The sequence below is a fragment of the Rhinolophus ferrumequinum genome, chromosome 7, assembly GCF_004115265.2.
Source record: "Rhinolophus ferrumequinum isolate MPI-CBG mRhiFer1 chromosome 7, mRhiFer1_v1.p, whole genome shotgun sequence".
Taxonomy (NCBI): Eukaryota; Metazoa; Chordata; class Mammalia; order Chiroptera; family Rhinolophidae; genus Rhinolophus; species Rhinolophus ferrumequinum.
The window spans coordinates 36894471-36911697 of record NC_046290.1 but is presented as its reverse complement, the minus strand read 5'-3'; the positions used below and the strand labels follow the sequence as shown (position 1 = coordinate 36911697).

The 17227-nt window shown below is 40.1% G+C and overlaps 1 protein-coding gene across 2 annotated transcripts in view; it reads right to left on the bottom strand.

Annotated features, from left to right (window-relative positions):
- The window catches only part of RAB3C (RAB3C, member RAS oncogene family), a 234016-nt gene that overhangs the window by 183830 nt on the left and 32959 nt on the right, over positions 1-17227 (bottom strand). For both annotated transcript variants that reach the window (XM_033110554.1, XM_033110553.1), the window contains exon 2: positions 16606-16833. In XM_033110554.1, coding sequence (XP_032966445.1) covers positions 16606-16833 — 228 coding nt within the window. The remainder of the gene's footprint in view (positions 1-16605; positions 16834-17227) is intronic.

Genomic DNA, 17227 nt, shown 5'->3' with positions numbered 1-17227 from the left:
GGTGACTCCAACTACTTTTTCTATCTTCCCTCCTTTTGTTTTAGGAATTTTTATCTTCTTTTTAGTTTTTAAAAATTTTTATATTTTAAATAAATATGTTCATACTATATCCAACATTTAAAGAATTACCCTAAACTTATGCCTATTTTTCTTCAGTTAAGTAAATTTTTATAGGAAAATTCCAGAAAGAATTTGTAGGTGTCAGGGATAGAAATCCTAGATCTTTTGTAGTTCTAGCACTAGAATATACAAGGATAATGAATGTCTAATCATTTAGAGAGATGCAGAAGAGAAAAAAGGAAAGAGAAAAGGAGAAGTAGAGATGAAGAGAAAGAAAAGCAGGTACAGAATTACGGAATGTAGCTGGGATGTTAGACATGTGGTTTGTTTTGTTTTCCTTCTTGAGTCCTAGAAATCAGAAAAACTATTAAGAGAGTATTAAACCTTTTGGCTTTCCAAATACAGTACTTCTGTGTGTACGAAAACATCAAGAGTGGGGAAATGCAAGAGAAGTATTAAAATCTACTCAAACTATAAAGTAAATACGGAAAAATTATACTTTGAATAAAGGAAATTCAATAATAATCCTTTCTTCACCTACACAACTCTTTCTACGGGTATTGTCCACAAACTACAATTTTGACAAAAGAGTAACCTGATCTATTGTCAAAAATTTCTTACCTAATCATAGTTCTGATTACCATATGCCCCGTATAAGCTTTTTTTCTTCCATTTCAAAGTAATCTATTGAATATACAAAAATTATACAAAGGTATAACATTGAGACCATAGCTCTGACATAATCAAAAATAAGAAGGTTGAAATTTTCATATGCTCTTTCTTTTTGGTGGCCTGTCATTACCTTCTCCTGGCAACACTGTTTTCCTGGGAATTGAAAAGGAGGTAACTCCAAAGAGTGTGATTCACCATTTTGTGAGTGATTCTTTGTCATCCTGGTCGGGTACAGTTTTGCTCTTTGTTTGATCTTTCCTCATTAGAGGAAGCTGACAAAATGATCTTTGCATAGCTGAAAATAGACTGGAGGGAGCATTTGCTGAATATGGAGTCCAAATAGTAAATTGGAACATAGGGAGTCAAATCAGAAACCTCAAGAGCAGGAGTGCAGGCAGGGCCATAAGGTGAGACAAAAGTCAGTAAAGGAACACGAGTGCAAAAGCGAAGTGAATTAATCAAGAGGCATACACACAAAGGTGTGCGTCAAAATACAGGACAAAGTCAGAGTATGATGGACATGATGGACAGGTGTTCAGAATCCAAACTGTACACAGACATTAGCATTCAGGAGCAGGAATGCAGTTTTTAAAAGGCCCCGAGATGCTAGGTAAGGAGATCTAGGCAGGAAATCACCTACTATTAATAGAAAACCAAAATGGAGGATAAAGGAACCCAGAGATTTTCAGTTTCTGGGAAACTGGGATTCCAAGAAGACCAGGTAGAAGATCTATTTGAAACTGAGCAGGTGAACAAATATGTTTGGATTTCATATACTGCCTTCATCCAAGAAGGACTGGTCTTAAAGTACGGGGTGGAGCCAAAATAACAAGTAATTATTTCAGCTGTCCCAAGTCTGCAGGTTTGAGAACTACAGGACTTACGAGTCAAACACGTGATTAATATAATGCTATATGCTCTGTGGTCTCTCTCTAACTTTCCAAATTTGACGTTTTCTTCTTCATATACTCAGAGACTTCCAATGCTTTCTTTTAATTCATTCCCAAGATGCAAATATAAATTAGATAACCAGAATTAAATAACACATTATCATAAAGGTAACATGTCCCTTCCTATTATTTTCTGCTGTCCCCACTACCAAACCGCACACATGGCCCACCATCTAGTAACCTCCACTCTCCTGAGCTCCCTGTTCGCTATGCTGTGATCACGGACTGCCTTAGTGAACTAGAAAAGAAAGGTTATTTCATTTTCCTTTCTGTGTTAGGAGAGGAAGTAAAAGCTAGGAAACAATCATACATAGGTAAAGTATGCTCTTCAGAAATCAGGGGGGAATCCGAGAAGAGTATTTAAGTCTACCCCTCCACAGAGCTATTCTGGATCTTAATAGACTGAAGTAAACCTCCTTTCAGCTCTGCCTGAGCAGGCACCATATGACAGAAGATACTGTAGGCCACTTGGGACTTCTTCCTTAGAACAACAGCTCTTGCATCAGACTCTTCTGGAAAGCTTGTTAGTAATCCAGATCCTCTGGTTCTGCTCAGAGAGACTCTGATTCAGTGGGCCGGGGATGAGATTCAAAATCCATACTTAAAAAAAAAAAAATCTCCAAATGATGATGACAAGCGTCTACTCTGGGACCACACTCTGAAGATGATCTCTCCGTAGAGACCTTGGTTTCTGGGCTCAAATCATGGACTAGACACTCTTCTGGGAAACAGTAGTGCTGATAAACCCCAGCAGAAGGAAACGGTTCGCCCGGGACCCTGCTGCATACAGCCTTCTTCGGTTACCTTCCTGTGTGAATTTCTCCCACATTCTGAGATTAGCCCATCTGCAAACTGGAGTGACTCCCAACTGCAGAACTGCCTTTATGTTGCTTGAATAGGCATCATCAACAAGGCCAGACAAAAAGGTCTCAGTGGGTCTCGATTTTCACCAATCCCTGAATAAGGAGCCGCCATCCTTTCACCTCTGCTTTCAGTTCTCAGGAGCGATGTTATTACAAAATGCAATTTAGAATTTCACTCTCAAAACCAAACCTACAGACCTCATTACAGCATTCGCAGAAGCTAGCCTTAGAGCAAAGTGAGAAAAACACTTTCAATTCTCACTCTCTTGTTTCCAATTGATTAAAAACAAAAAAATGTGAAGAATTAAGTGGTAAAGATGACATTTTCTGAGCTTTGTCTTCACCCGGAGGTTAATTGCTTTGCAAAATTTGAAAGAAAAAAACAAATGAAAAAATACTATATTTTTTTCTGAACAGAGGAAGACAGATCTACTGGCTAAAATAAAATGAAATGATTTATATCAGCCCATGCTGTGCCTTAAGAGTCTGGCTCAGCCTTTTACAGAGGTGGTCTAAGTTGAAGGGTTCAGGAAAGGAGGCCCCACCCTGACACTTGCTGCTGAAAGCTCCTTCATTCTTTTAGTTAACAAGCTACTGTTTTAAAATCCAAATACCCTTAGGGTATTTGAGACTTTGTCTATCAGTCACACAGAACTTACCGTAAATTATCATTCAGCTCCTATAAACTTTGAAAGACTATGAGTTTAGAATTGAGGAGCTTATTCTCCAGCAATGCTCCCTCAGAGAATTTTGCCAGGCAGTCAAAAGGCTTCTCCACTCAGTTGCCCAGTTTGTAAACTTGTGGGGAGGATTCATTACACTTCTTTCCTGCCTTCTTTCCCAGAATTGAGGGACACTCTTGCTCGAATGAGCCACATTTGGGCCACAACCTACTTTCTAGCCCTTTGCACTTACTGTTGCCATGTAGTTCATAATAGCTAGGTATAAAAAGTATGTGTTTGTGTTTTCATTGACTCATTCTCTCATTCATATACTGCTGGAAAATAAAAAGTTCCTTCTGGTTCAGCCTCTATTTGCAAAGCCTTGCACTCTGCTGTAAGCCTCAAACCTGGGTTCCAGAAACACCACCTATTCTCAGATCTCCTTTCCTTTACCTGCCAGCATATGGGAGTATAAGCCAGTACCTCTCTGTAAAGATGTGCCCTTTCAGATGTGTGTCAACAGTGCTTAAGCTTCTGCTGACATTATCAATAATGCATTTGAGGTCTAGAGCAGTAGTACTCAAAAAGGTCTGAGGGCCCCCAACCCCTTTCAGGTCTATGAGGTCAAAATTGTTTTAAAAATAATACTAAGTTGTGATTTGCCTTTTTCATTCTCATTCTCTCACAGGAGACTTCCAGAGGTTACATGACATGTGATATAGCAACAGATGGAAGGAGGAAGTAGATATGAAAATCCAGCTGTCCTCTATTAAGCCAAACATTAAAGAGATTTGTAAAAACATAAATCAATATCACTCTTCCCACTATTTTTGTTTTTAAAAATGTAGTTATTTTTCATTAAAGGTACAGAGGGTCCCCAACTTACGATGATTCAACTTAAGATTTTCAGCCTTACAATGGTGAGAAAGTGATCCGCATTCAGTAGAAACCATGTTACTTTGAATTTTGATCATGTCCAAGGCTAGTGACCGGAGGTAGGATCCTCTCTCCACGCTGGGCAGTGGCAGGGAGCTGTAGTTCCCAGTCAGCCACGTAACGACAGGGATAAACAACTCATAGATACTCTATGGTGTACTGTGTCGCCAGCATTTTTTTTTTTTTAATATTGCGTTCTGAGCACATTTAAGACGGGCTGGGCTAAGCTACAGTGTTCAGTAAGTTAGGTGTATTAAGTTCATTACCATTTATAATATTTTCAGCTTATAATGAGAGTATTGGGATGTAACCCTATCAAGGGGCTTCTGTATATTATCTATATTTACAGGTAATGTACTTATTATTTTTTAATAAGTTAATAATATTTAATTTTTTAAAAATGTCCAATACAGTACACGCTCTTTGCTGTACTTAATAATTTTTAAGAGCATACATGAGTCCAAAACACATGAGAACACTATACGATGCACATTATACATATTATGTTATTTTTCAAAGCTACAAGGCAAGCATTATCCTTGTTTTATAGAAAATGAAACCAAGACATAACAGAGTTAAATAATTTGCCCAGAATTAAACCATCAGACACCAAAACCCATGATTTCTTCTTGGGCTACCTCTCTCACTGTTCTTATTAAACTGGCCTTGGATTTGGCTTATCTGTGAGACTCAATACACAAAAGGACAATGGACAGGCCATACATAAAAACAGAACTTTGACCCACAGCCTGCACCAACCTGCCCAGGAAACCAACCACAGATCTCTAATCAACAACCCGGAAGCCAGCCCGCTATAAGTCAGACTTGCAGGAAGCCAGATTGCTATCTCTAGTGACAATCCAGGAAGCTAAATAATTTCTGTTACAATTGGCCAAAAGGGTCAGGACTTGATTAATAAATGACAGTTTCCCCTAATTTGTGTCCCCCCTTCCAACTTAGGGCCAACAGGAGAAAGACAACTCTGCAGCCCTACCTGATCACAAAGGATGCCCACCTTCTAGTCAGCCTGCCTATAGCTTCCCTTTTCAGCAGCCTCCAGTCAGAACATACCTGAAGCCTTCCCTTTCCTCCACTAGAAAGCTTTCTCGCTCTTCTGCCTGCCTTTCATTCTCTGCTAAAATACAAGTGATGGTGGCTGACCCCCTTGGTACATCAAGCTCAGCATAAACTGCTTTTCTCTGCTTTTCTCATTTCATTATTCGTCATTTATTTCCACACTTGTTGCACACACTCACCCAATTTTGAGTGAAAAATTAATTTATTTCCTTATGAAGCAGACACGAATGGCCCTATATGTGTTCCAAGTGTCAACTAATTTAGCAATATTTTGAGCCTTCGACAGAATTTTATCCAATGATTGTCCATTGCAACAGTTAGAGAGGACCACGTGGACAAAATAAAAGTTGTGAAATGTACTGTGTCATTCAAATTATCAGAGGCATGACTATATGAAGACAATGCCATATAATATGTATGATTCAAATCCCCTAAAATGTGTACTTGAGCTCTATGCCTTCTTATTCGATAATCAAAATGTTTTATCTAGAAAATTTCAATCCAAAAACTACCTTCTTCATTGTGCTGGATGTGTGCCTTTGCCTTTCCAGAGCCCCTCTCTACCCAAACCCATGCTACTCCGTGCTCCAGGAGGCTAACTTCTATGAACTGCTAAAACAGAGCTCCCTAAGACTGCTAACACAGGCTACCCAGTAGAGGTGGGCTCAGCCAATGAGAGGTACAGTGACAGGACCAAGGGCAGGAGGAGTGAGAAGTCAGGGCCTTTCTTCCCTTTGCCCCTTCCTTGCTGAGTCATTGATTGGCAGAGGCTATGTTCTAAAAATCGAAGACTCCAATCCACAGCCCCTCCTACGTCTCCAGCCATAGCTCTCCCCTGGTCCCTATTCGCTTCAGTCCAAGAGGTGGTAATGGCTCTGTGGTCTGCACCACCCCTTGGCTTCCCTGAACGCTGCACATACCTTTCTAAAATCGTTTAACTCTCCTAAATTATCCGGTGCGTTTCTCCCCAGAATCCTGTTCATACTTTCACCAATTTCAATTCTTTTCAATTTTATGTCTCCTGTGGACTTTTATTTTTTAGTTTATACTCTGTAGTTTGGCACAAAATGCTTTATAGACATTCTAAAATTGTTCAAGTTGTTTTCAAACACTGTAAACTTCTCAAAGGTTTCTTCACTATCCATCAGTGGGTAGAGCAAGTGATTTACATTAACTGATGCTCACTGTTCCTTTTATTTACTGGCTGAGGTGCTACTGTGGCAATCCTCAGAACTAGTAAAATTAATGTTCTGAGAGCAAAAGAGGGGGGAAAGAAAGAGCATTCCTCGCTTCGACAATAAATACTACCCAGCTTAAGAAGTGCTGTGCTTTTTCCTGAAATCTGACTTGAGAAATAAATATGGAGTATTTAATGCTTCATTTGTACCCAGACTTAAGCTGTGGTTATATAATGCCAGACCAACTTGTCAGTTCAGTATCACTTTAAACAAATCAATACAAAAATAACAAGAATGACGTGGTGATACAGACACAGACACATCTTAGATCAGAAGCTGCCAGTAGCACTAGGCAATATCCTGAGGAAATTATATCCCAGTTTTTTAATAACAGCTCTTCATGGGTCCAATGATACATAATTGTTTTGTTATAGTGCAGGACATCAATTTTATGAGCACTTGATAAACAAGCCGTACAGGTTTGCCTTCTCTGTAGAGTTGATGACTCTATCTAAATGCACAGATGGCTCTAAAACAAAAGACCTCAAAAACAAACTGACTGTGCCTGGGCATATTAAAATTTGCTAGTAGTTGGTGAGAGGAACCCAGATGTCCAGTATATGCTTATATGTCCAGAATATATGTCCAGAATATAAGCCTTGTCAATAGGCTTATATATTTCATTGTTATGTCAGGACACCAGAGTTGACTTCATAACAATGTCTGCCTACATCAGAACTGGCAACTTATGGTCCAGAAAGTCTATTTGTAGTTCCAAAGTATGAAGTTAGATAGATGAGGTCAATATCATTGGAATGTAAGAGGTTGAGAGAAATAAAAAATGACTTATTTATTGAGCACATACTATGTGTCAGGTACTATGCTAAGAACTTTATAAATATTTTCAAGAAGACTACAAGTGAAGTATTATTATCCCCAGTTTACAGATGGAAAACCTGAGGCACAGAGAAGTTAACTAACTTGCCCAAGGTCACAACACCTGTAAGTCTTAGAAACAAGATTTGAAGAAAGCCTGGATTTGGAGCCCATTTTAATCACAAAACCCCAATGTAATATTGTTATCAGGGAAACATAGATCCAAGTCTAGAATTGGCCTAAGGTCAAACTAACACCACTGTGTTCAAGCAGATTTAACATGTTAGTTGATAAATATAGGGAGACAACAATACACCAGCAAAGGGAGGCTTCTGTGGAGTTGAATTAGACTTTGTACACCTATACACCAAAGTTTGTGTATGTTAATAAAAAGATTCTCTTACTCTCACTCTGAGCCATTTTTCTTCTAATTCAGCTAATGATAGTGAACCTCATTTACCAAACAGTGTAACAGACGTAAAAAACTGGAAGGAGAGAGAAACACAATCAGAAACATGAAGGGGGAGAGGGCAATACTGAAGAAAGAAAAAAATAGATCTAGAGACCTAAGACTACAGAAAATGTCGTACGCTGGTGAATGGAGTGGTGATCTCTGAGGGACTATTATAATCTTGATAGTCCCAGACAAGATGGCTTACCATTCATGTTCATAATTTATGTCCCCCTAAGTGAAGTAAATGTGCAACACACGTTAGAAAGATTGTAATTAAAATATTTCATTTGTTTCAAATTTTGGCTGTTTCAACATATAATTATCTGGCGCTTCACTTAGAATTTCCATTCTGTGCAACCAAAGACAGTCGAAGAGAGAAGGTTTGAGAGCAGAAGTCAGGCAAGAAGTCCCTGTTGGAAGATCACAAAATGTACCAATCTGGATAGGATATAGTGTCATAATACATTTCTAGGGGGGAAAAATCTCCATTGATTGTTGGCTATTTCCTGATTTTTTTTTCATTAGAGAGTTTTAAAGTTCAAAGTTATTCTAACAGCAGTAGAAGAGCTATGTGATCAGGAAATTATTTAACCTCTCTGAGTCTTGGTTTCCTCATATTGTTAAAAAGAGCCATATTAATACCAATATTTCACGGTAGTTGTAAGTTCTAAAAATAAAATATGCTCAGTGGCTGGTCCAGAGCAATTACTCACAAGCGGCACTTACAAAGCAAGGCTGTAGCAGAATGGGTTACGAGAAAAGACTCCAAAACTAGGTGGAGCTGACACTCAGATCTGTTACATAACTACTTGTTAACTAGGTGACATTGGGAAAACTATTCACACTCTCTGTGCCTCAGTTTCCTCATCTGTACACTGGAGATAAGGATAGCATTTCTCTCATCGGTTTTTGTGAGGATTACATGACTTAATACTTATAAATACTTACATCTGTACCCGGCACATTAGAGATCACTGAATGGCAACACTGTTTTTGTTTCAGCTGAGTCCACCTCTCTATTTTCAAGGTCAGATGACTGATGCTTAGAGAGGTGAAGTCACATTTGCCCCCAGGAACCACGCCTCCTGCCTCACGCCCCTTCTCCAGCCCACAGCCTGGATCCCCTTTGCCTGTCTGCTCCCACTGTACGTTCTGCACTAGTTGTAACTGCTTCTCATCAGCCGCCTGTGTCCCTCAGTCCCAATGGACAAGCAGGGGAAATTTCCACAGGAGCAGAGGTGAAGGACCAGGAAGCGGATTAAAGCTTAAGCTTTAGGTTTCTTCCAAGGGGCCCCAATCATGTGTTCACGTGCTCATCCGCTTTTTGTTACTCTTAGAAAAGCGAGGTATTTTTGTATCGTGTTTCTTAAAGAGGATGGCCAAACTGCAAAAGCTTTAGGTCCCAATAACTTAAATCCAGCCCTGCTCAAATGGAGGGCAGAATGGGAGAAAAGTCGGTATTTGATAAACAGTAGGCAATAAACACTGTGTAAGAAGCTAGGGTGGAAAAAAAAATCAGAAAACAAAAACTCTGGCTTTTAAAACACGAGGGAGAAGAGAAGGGAGGAGGGAGGCGGGAGGGGGAGAGAGCGGGCACTAGCGCCTTCCTATTTCCCAAATGTCCGGTCCGTCTTAACCTCCAGGTCGCAGCTCGGCAATCTCATATAAACCCTCATTGATCACCGGACAAAACCCGGCTTGCCTCCCCTCGCTGTTCTTCATTTATCAGAACACTGACGATTTCTTCATAACACTTCACAATCTAAATATTTTTTTGTTTGTTTTTACATTCACTCTCAAATTCTCTTACAGTGTCTGGTACATAGTAAAAAAATCAATAAATGTTGATTGAGTGAATGAATGAATGAATGAATGAACAAACAAATAATTCCTTTCTATTTGTTAGTTCTTGACTTGAGCACAGATGCTCTCAGAAAGCCTTCCCAGAGTCTCCAAGATGGCGTTAGGCATCTTTCCCATGTATCCTGTGCTCACGCCCCCTGAGCATTTATCACAGCTGGTAGAGAATTCTCTGTCCACTCCTTGAATCCCATTCAGAGGCCCGACTCCTTACTGCAAACTCTGGGCATCTTTCCCCACTAAATCCCCAGCACCTAAACAGTGCCCAGCACATAGTGGGCACCAGCAAACGTTTCATTTGATTAAATTACTTGATTGAGTACAAAAGTCTGAAGGTTAATATACTATTTAGAAAAGAAGAAAATTAACATTTAGTGTTAGTTTTATGCAAAGTATTGAACCCCATATAAGTATTTCATAGAGTAAATAAGGATCCTACAGCTAGGATGTAGGTGTCATTTTCTCCTGTTTCACAAATGAATAAACAGAGGCTCAGATGAGTTAAATTTGGACGTCACCCAGCTAGTGAGATCAGCATTAGAACCCTGATCACCAGACTCCGAAGTCCCTTCTCAGGTGGCTGGGCCCCTCTGCCCGTTGGTCACACACTTACTGATCCATGAGGTGATGCTTTCTCCCATGTTTGTTTTCCTCTCTGCCTACAGAGCTGGTAAGCTCTATCAGGCCAGGAACGAAGTCTTTACCATCCCTCGTATTTTGTCAATGCTCAGAAGAGTGGTTTCAACACAGTGGGATGAGGGAGTTGCCACTTCCAGCTGTCTGACAGAGTGAATGTTTTCATGCATCTTGACATTTCACACACAGTATCAGCTTCCTTTCAGGAGTGAAACTAAATCTTGCCTTTCTCAATCTCTCAGGAAAAGCAGATGCAAAGTTAGAAGAAATGTGATGGGACAGCAGCGGGTAAGGGCACACAAATGACAGCACCAGGCATGGTCTTGGCAGCTGTCACCAGCTTCAGATGTTCTCTTAAGGAGCTCGCCTGAGCAGAAAATATCGGTTCCTTACAGATAGACTGGAGGGTTTGCACACCGTCCTAAAATAAGTGTGCAGGGTTACTAGGCCTTATATAGACCCTCCTTGATCGTCTAACAGAAATACGCTTCCCTTCCCCTGTGGCTGTGCACCAAATGCAGAGATTACAGACAGAAGTTTGTTTTTCTGTTTTGTTTTTGTTTTTTCAGGCAGAAGTATTTTCCTGCAGATATTCATTCCATTTTACTCAACTTCTTCCCTCCACATACTCTATTCTTTATATGCACATTCCCCAGCATTGGAAACAGGCATTCCGAAATGTGTAGCAATGAATGTGTTTCAGTCCTTCCTACTGTGCATATCTGTGTGTTTTAAACACAAAACAGATAATACACAGCCCACTCATGTTGGCAGAGAGTAAGTTTCAAACAAAACAACTGATTCTGTGACTATAAATCACTTCTTGGAACACGTAATAAAGGAATATGAAAAGATACCGAGAAATAACTTATAGTGGAAAAAACACTTGATAGGTATTAAGATATGTAGGATTTCAGATCAGATCCCCGGAAGATCTCAGACAAATCATTTGGCCTCCTGGGACCTAATTTACACCATGTGGTCAAGTGCAGGCTTTGGATTCAAGGCTCTGGTTAGAACCTGCCTCTGACCTATCCTCGCTGTGACCTTGAGCAAATCCTTTTATTTTTCTGATTCTGTTTCCGCACGAAATGGGGCTCATAATACCACTTTACCTCATGGGGTTGTTGCAAAAAATAAATTCTAAAATGCACATAAACATAAAGTGCTTACTTTATGGGTCAATGCTGAGTATAATAAACAATGCTATTATCGGTGGTATCATCAAATGAGGAGTTGGGCCAGAAAATCTATCAGCTTGTTTCCTGACCCAATGTTCTGAGACCCAGAAATGCAGTGAACCTGTGGTAAGAGTGGTTGAAATTGCAAGGATTTGTTGGAGTGGAATCAATGACAGAAGCCACCTGTGGGCTCTAAGAATCTGCCTTCTGTATTAAGCATGTCTGTTATTTTCTGTATTCTGATAGTTTTGACATCTGACCCCTTCTCAGAGTTAGCCAATTCCTAGAGACAGTAAACAACCCACTGGAGCTCACTTTTCAAATGAAAACCAACCTATCTGGAGCTCAACCCCCAACCACCTCCCTTGTTGGGTTCTCACACTCTGGGCCACTATCCACCTGCCCTCATCAGCCCTAGGCCAGGTACCAGACAACTAAGGACAGCCTCTATACCCTAGGACCTGTTGAAATGAATCAAATTAGCCGATCTTAAGCCTGCTCACTCTGACTCACCTATTCCTTCTGTGGAAACCACAGTAGAGGCTCTCTTCACAGCTCCCCTGTCTCTCCCTCTGTCTCCTGACCCACCCCAGTGATTCCCTTCATTCCCAATGCCACCCCTCCCCAAGCCCATGTGCCCTCTCTAGGGATCTGTGAATATACAAGTGATCTTTTCAACAGCAGTTGCCTCCTGAACTGCTGGCCTTGCCATACCTAAATAATAATAAAACCTATATTTTCAAACACCCTCTTCCTTCAGGCCATGGCTAGGGAAGCGGGGCTTGATTCCTCCCAGTCTACTCGAGCATCTACTGCATTAGATTGTGACATAATTCCTGACTGTGAGTATGGTTGCAGTGTGGGAATCAGAATCCCCTTTGGTTGCATACGGACCAGAAGGATGGTGCCTTTGTGAAAAGGAAAAGGTACCCCCTTCTGCAGCCAAGCTCAGCTCAGCCAGTGGTGCTCTGGCTGGAGAGCAACCCCACTTGACCCCTTGGCTGGTGCCCCTGTCCAGTACACAACGTGTGCATCTGTATGTGGCAGCCCTGGCCTCTAAACATGGGAGGATGAGTTTCCTATTAACTCAGCCTGGCCAGAGCTCAAAAACAAAGAAGAGAAGGAGAAGGGGAAAGAGGTAAGGAGGGAGAGGAAAGACAGGGAGTAGTGAGGGTAAAGGTGAGAAAAAGAGAATGCAAAAATGATAAAACGTTTGTTATAATTCTTAAGGAAACAGTATTCCCTCTGCTTACTTGCCCCTGGTCCACTGTAAACCTATATTCTCTAATTAAGCTATTGATTTTTCAAGCGACATCTTCCATTAGTTAGAATCAACCATGATTTTTAGACTTGCACAATGTAGAACCAATTGAAAAAGGAGATCCATGTGCTGTCTTTAAGCAAAGGAAGTTACCATTTATTTAGGGGAACCACTGTCTAGTCTGGCTATCTACACAGTCTAATTTCAATAATTACCAGCAGTCTTTACTTTGCAGATTGCTCAATGTCCGTATAGTAGAATCTAGACACTGAAAATACTAAGAAAGGAGATCATCTTAGTAACGGGTGCTATATTACTTCCAATCTTTTCACTGGGAAGAAATATACTCTACATAGCCTTTCTCAAAGCTCAACTCCTTTTGAAATTAGAAGCAAAATATTATAGACCCCCACCTATGAAACACTTTTCTATAATTAAAGTGAACACCATACTAAATTTATTTCCAATATATTCATAACATCATTAAAGAGACACAAAGCAAAAGAACCAACCTGAACACATGTTATCTCTAAAATTTTGAAAAATTTTGATTTGAGAATCATATAAATAATAAAATGAAAGTGCAACAAAGAATGTTAATATAATGAAGGGCAGAGGGGTTCATAAATATACTCTTGAAATACAGAGCTCGTAACTATGTACAAATGAACAATAATATTTCTCTAAACTAGTTTATTCCCAGGCAGTAATGAACTTCCACAGTAATGAACAGGTTCCTAAGTGTCACTATTTCTAGTAACCATTTAAAGTGCTTTATTCAAATGTGGCCTGTTGAAAATCCAGTAATCCAGTTTGTGGACTCAGAAAACCCCAATGAAGCAAATGCAGAAATCAAACCATCAAGTAGAAAAATGGGAATTTTCCCACTCAGGCTCTTCCCTCCTGACATTTTAGAAATACTATTTGAGATATAGCCAAGTTTGATGCTCCTATAACTGCTGGATTCCATTGGCAACCAGTTCTGAGATTTGTCACAATTGCCATAACTTACCTTGAGATTGAACTTGGTATAGCAGCAATCAGACTGGCCCAGCCAGCCAGAGATCTGGATTTTCAACTCTGGGCTGTCACTAACTGTAAGGTAAGGTCAAATCACTTGACCTCTCTATATCTTGGCTTCCAAACCTGGAAATAGTTCAATTTGTGGGCAGTTTAAAATTCGTAGAGGCATGACAATCATGTTAATACCTGTAGCCTGTCTTGGTAAAGATAATAATGTACCTGACTAATCCATGATGGTTTTCATTACTGTGAAACCATTTTGCTTCTCTTCCTTTGAAATACATAATAGACCGGGATATTGTGATGTTAGAAAAGAACACATATTTGGTTTTCTTCCAGGTTCCTGGCACAGGTCTTGTAAAAGCCTTGGAATTTCTTGAGTGATAGCGGTGAAAGGAGCATCTCTTGTGATTCATAACAAATCCCTTTCAACCATACCAGAATTTACCAGAATTTACGCTAATGAGGTGACTCCCGGTGGGCCCCTAGATAGCTTCAGCATGGGGGCTGGTTGAACAAACCATATGATCTAAGGGTTAGAACTTTCAGCCCCACCCCTCGGACACCAGGAGAGAGAGGTGATGAACATCAGGTTAATCACCAATGGCCAATGATTTAATCAACCAGACTTCAAAATGGAAGCGCCATGAAAATCCTGAAGGATGAGGGTCAGAGAGCATCTGGGTTGGTGACATCCCCAGCGAGGACATGGGAGCTGCATCTACACATGCCTGCCCCCACCCTTTGCCCTGTGCTTTTCTATTTGGCTGTTTCTGAGTTATATCCTTTAAAATAAACCAGTAACAGTAAATTGTTTCCCTGAGTTTTGTGAGTTGTTCTAGAAAATTATCAACCCTGAGGGGTGGCGTTATGGGAACCCCCAACGTATAGCCTATAGTTCAGAAATACTGTGGGCCCAGGATTGCAGTTGGTCTCTAAAGTGAAGGAGGTGGTGGTGGGCAGTCTGTGGAATTGAGCTCTTACCTGTGGAGTCTTTGCTAACTCCAGGTAATATCAGAACTGAATTAGGCCAGTCGGTGTCCACAGAGAATTAAAGAATGGCTTGGTCTGCCAAACCCACACATTTGGTGTCAAAAGTGTTGTGAGTAGAAACAGATTGTAAATCATGCTAAGATGATTGTGGATTTCTTCATAAATTATTTATACATTAATATAAGTGCATAACAATATTATAAGCTGGGGAAAACAGTTAATTGGTCATTGAAATGCACTGAGATGACAAACCATCAGTGCCAAATACATTCCCAAGTTAAGTGATTTGTTGAAGTCATTAAACAACAAGAACTGTACACAACTAACTATTTTCCAGTATCGCTACATTGCAGCATGAAGCAAAAAGTCCTAGAATTACTGTAAGGCATACTGATACTGAGGCATACCACCCTGCTACTCCTTATCATATCTTCCCCTGCCTGCCTCAACTCATTGAGATGATCAAACTCTTTCAAAAATATTTTCATCAACATCCCAGAATATGTCTTCTAAGATTGCCATCTTCACAAAAACACCACCACATTCAAGAAGACTTCTTAATTATAAAGCAAAGGTGACTGGAATTATTTTTCCAAGTTCTTACCTGAGTTCTAATTAGACATGGAAGACTCCAGAGTTAGACTAAGTAAAATAATAACACTGTATTGTAAATTGCCTAAGAGGATACTTGTCTGTGTATTTATCTGCATCTTTAAATTTCACACCTAAGAGCTTTAAGGTATGCAAAGGTCATCCAGTTTATACAAATATTTTTTTAATAAAGGGCTATTATTTAAAAAAGAAATAAATGCTTTACTCTGGGAATAATCTTTCAACTTTCTATATTTGAGGACGGAGGCTTATCATTGATCCTACAGATTAACCATGGCACCAGCATCAAATAGTAGAAGATATCAGAACTGTCTCAGAAAAAGGTAGAAACCGCACCTCTTGGGAAATGCCTGTTTAAAGCTCAAATCAATCTGAGTGGCAGAGGTACAAATGAACTGGAAAAGGGGGCTGAAACTAACTGGAAAAATGCCCGACCATTGTACCCATATATTATATCATATACATAAAATGTTTAGTACATAATTATCTCTTGGTGTCATCAATTTTTTGGTTACTTCATCGATTACCTTGAACCTGTTATCCTGTTATCCGCATACATTTTTCTTCTGTTTCTTGCTTGCTATTCTAACTTTACCCCAACAATTTAGTTACAGAATCTCTGATTTTCTGCAAGGGGTGGGGAGAGGCAAAGAGCTAGCAAAACGGTCTCAAAACTTATTGCAGAGCCTTTTCCCTAGGGGAAAAACCCTGTTTAAAATAAATATTCTGTTTCATTTGCTCTGTTTTGTTTGTGTGGATAAGCATAACTGTTAGGGCTGAGAACACACATTCTGTGAAGTATAAATACACCATGTTCAAAGTTATATCTGGGGATTTTTGAAGGAACCAAACTTAAACTTTCTCTATATTTAGTTGTCTATCTTCATCTTTAAAATGCCCAGAATAGGCTGCTTCCTGTGACCTAAAAGTCTAGATCCACTTTGCCTATTTTGTGGATTAGAAAAGTGGCACAGAAGGATTCACAGACTTGCTCAAGGTCACACAGATCATAACGGCAGAGCCAGACTTCTCACTGAGTTTTTTTTCCTTCTACAACCAATGCAAGAGATACTTAGATTTTTCTCTCTTTTTTTTTTTTTTTTTTTGAAGATTCTTAAGCATCACTTGACTACAAGGCATAACTCAGTTTCCAAACCTTAAAGAGGTATTACTATGCTGTCTTTGAAGTGTTCCACAGCAAAGAACCTGGAAATAGAGGTTTGTGGACCCCATGGAGATGAAGCAAGGCAGACACACATATATGTTCAATGCCCTAGAACTAAAGAACACTGTCAGTTCAAAGTCACTTACCCAAATCTGAAGCTTGATTCTCTTTTCATTTTTGAATACAGTTTTCACTTTGAAATCGATCCCGACTGTGCTGACAAATGCAGATGTAAAGGAGTCATCCGCATAACGGAAGAGGAAAGATGTTTTCCCCACACTGCTATTGCCAATGATGAGCAATTTGAACATGTAGTCAAAGTTCTGATCAGAGGAGTCTTTCTGGCCATACCTGGCATCTTGGGCAGAGGCCATCTGTGGTAAAAACAAAAGAGGTATGGATCAGTCTCCCGTTTGATATGAAGCTAGCAGCACGCTCATTATTGGCCTTGCCAGAAACAGATGTCAGGCCACTCAGGAGACAAGTGGAGAGTGCTCCCCGGTCTTCCTCTGATGCTGGTATCCATGGCAATAATTCCCCACTGGAAGACAGAACAGCACATCTTACAGCTCTTTCCAGCTGTGTTGGTGTTTGTCACCGCTCAGCATTCAGAACCAATCAAAGACACCAAAGGAGACATCTATAAGGGTAACATGAAAAGCAAGGATATGAGGACCTGGCAAGGGCATGTGGGCTCTGAAACTTTATAATCCCGGGGATGGAAACACCAAAGTGTCTGAATAGCAGGGTGCTTCTTACTGAAGTATC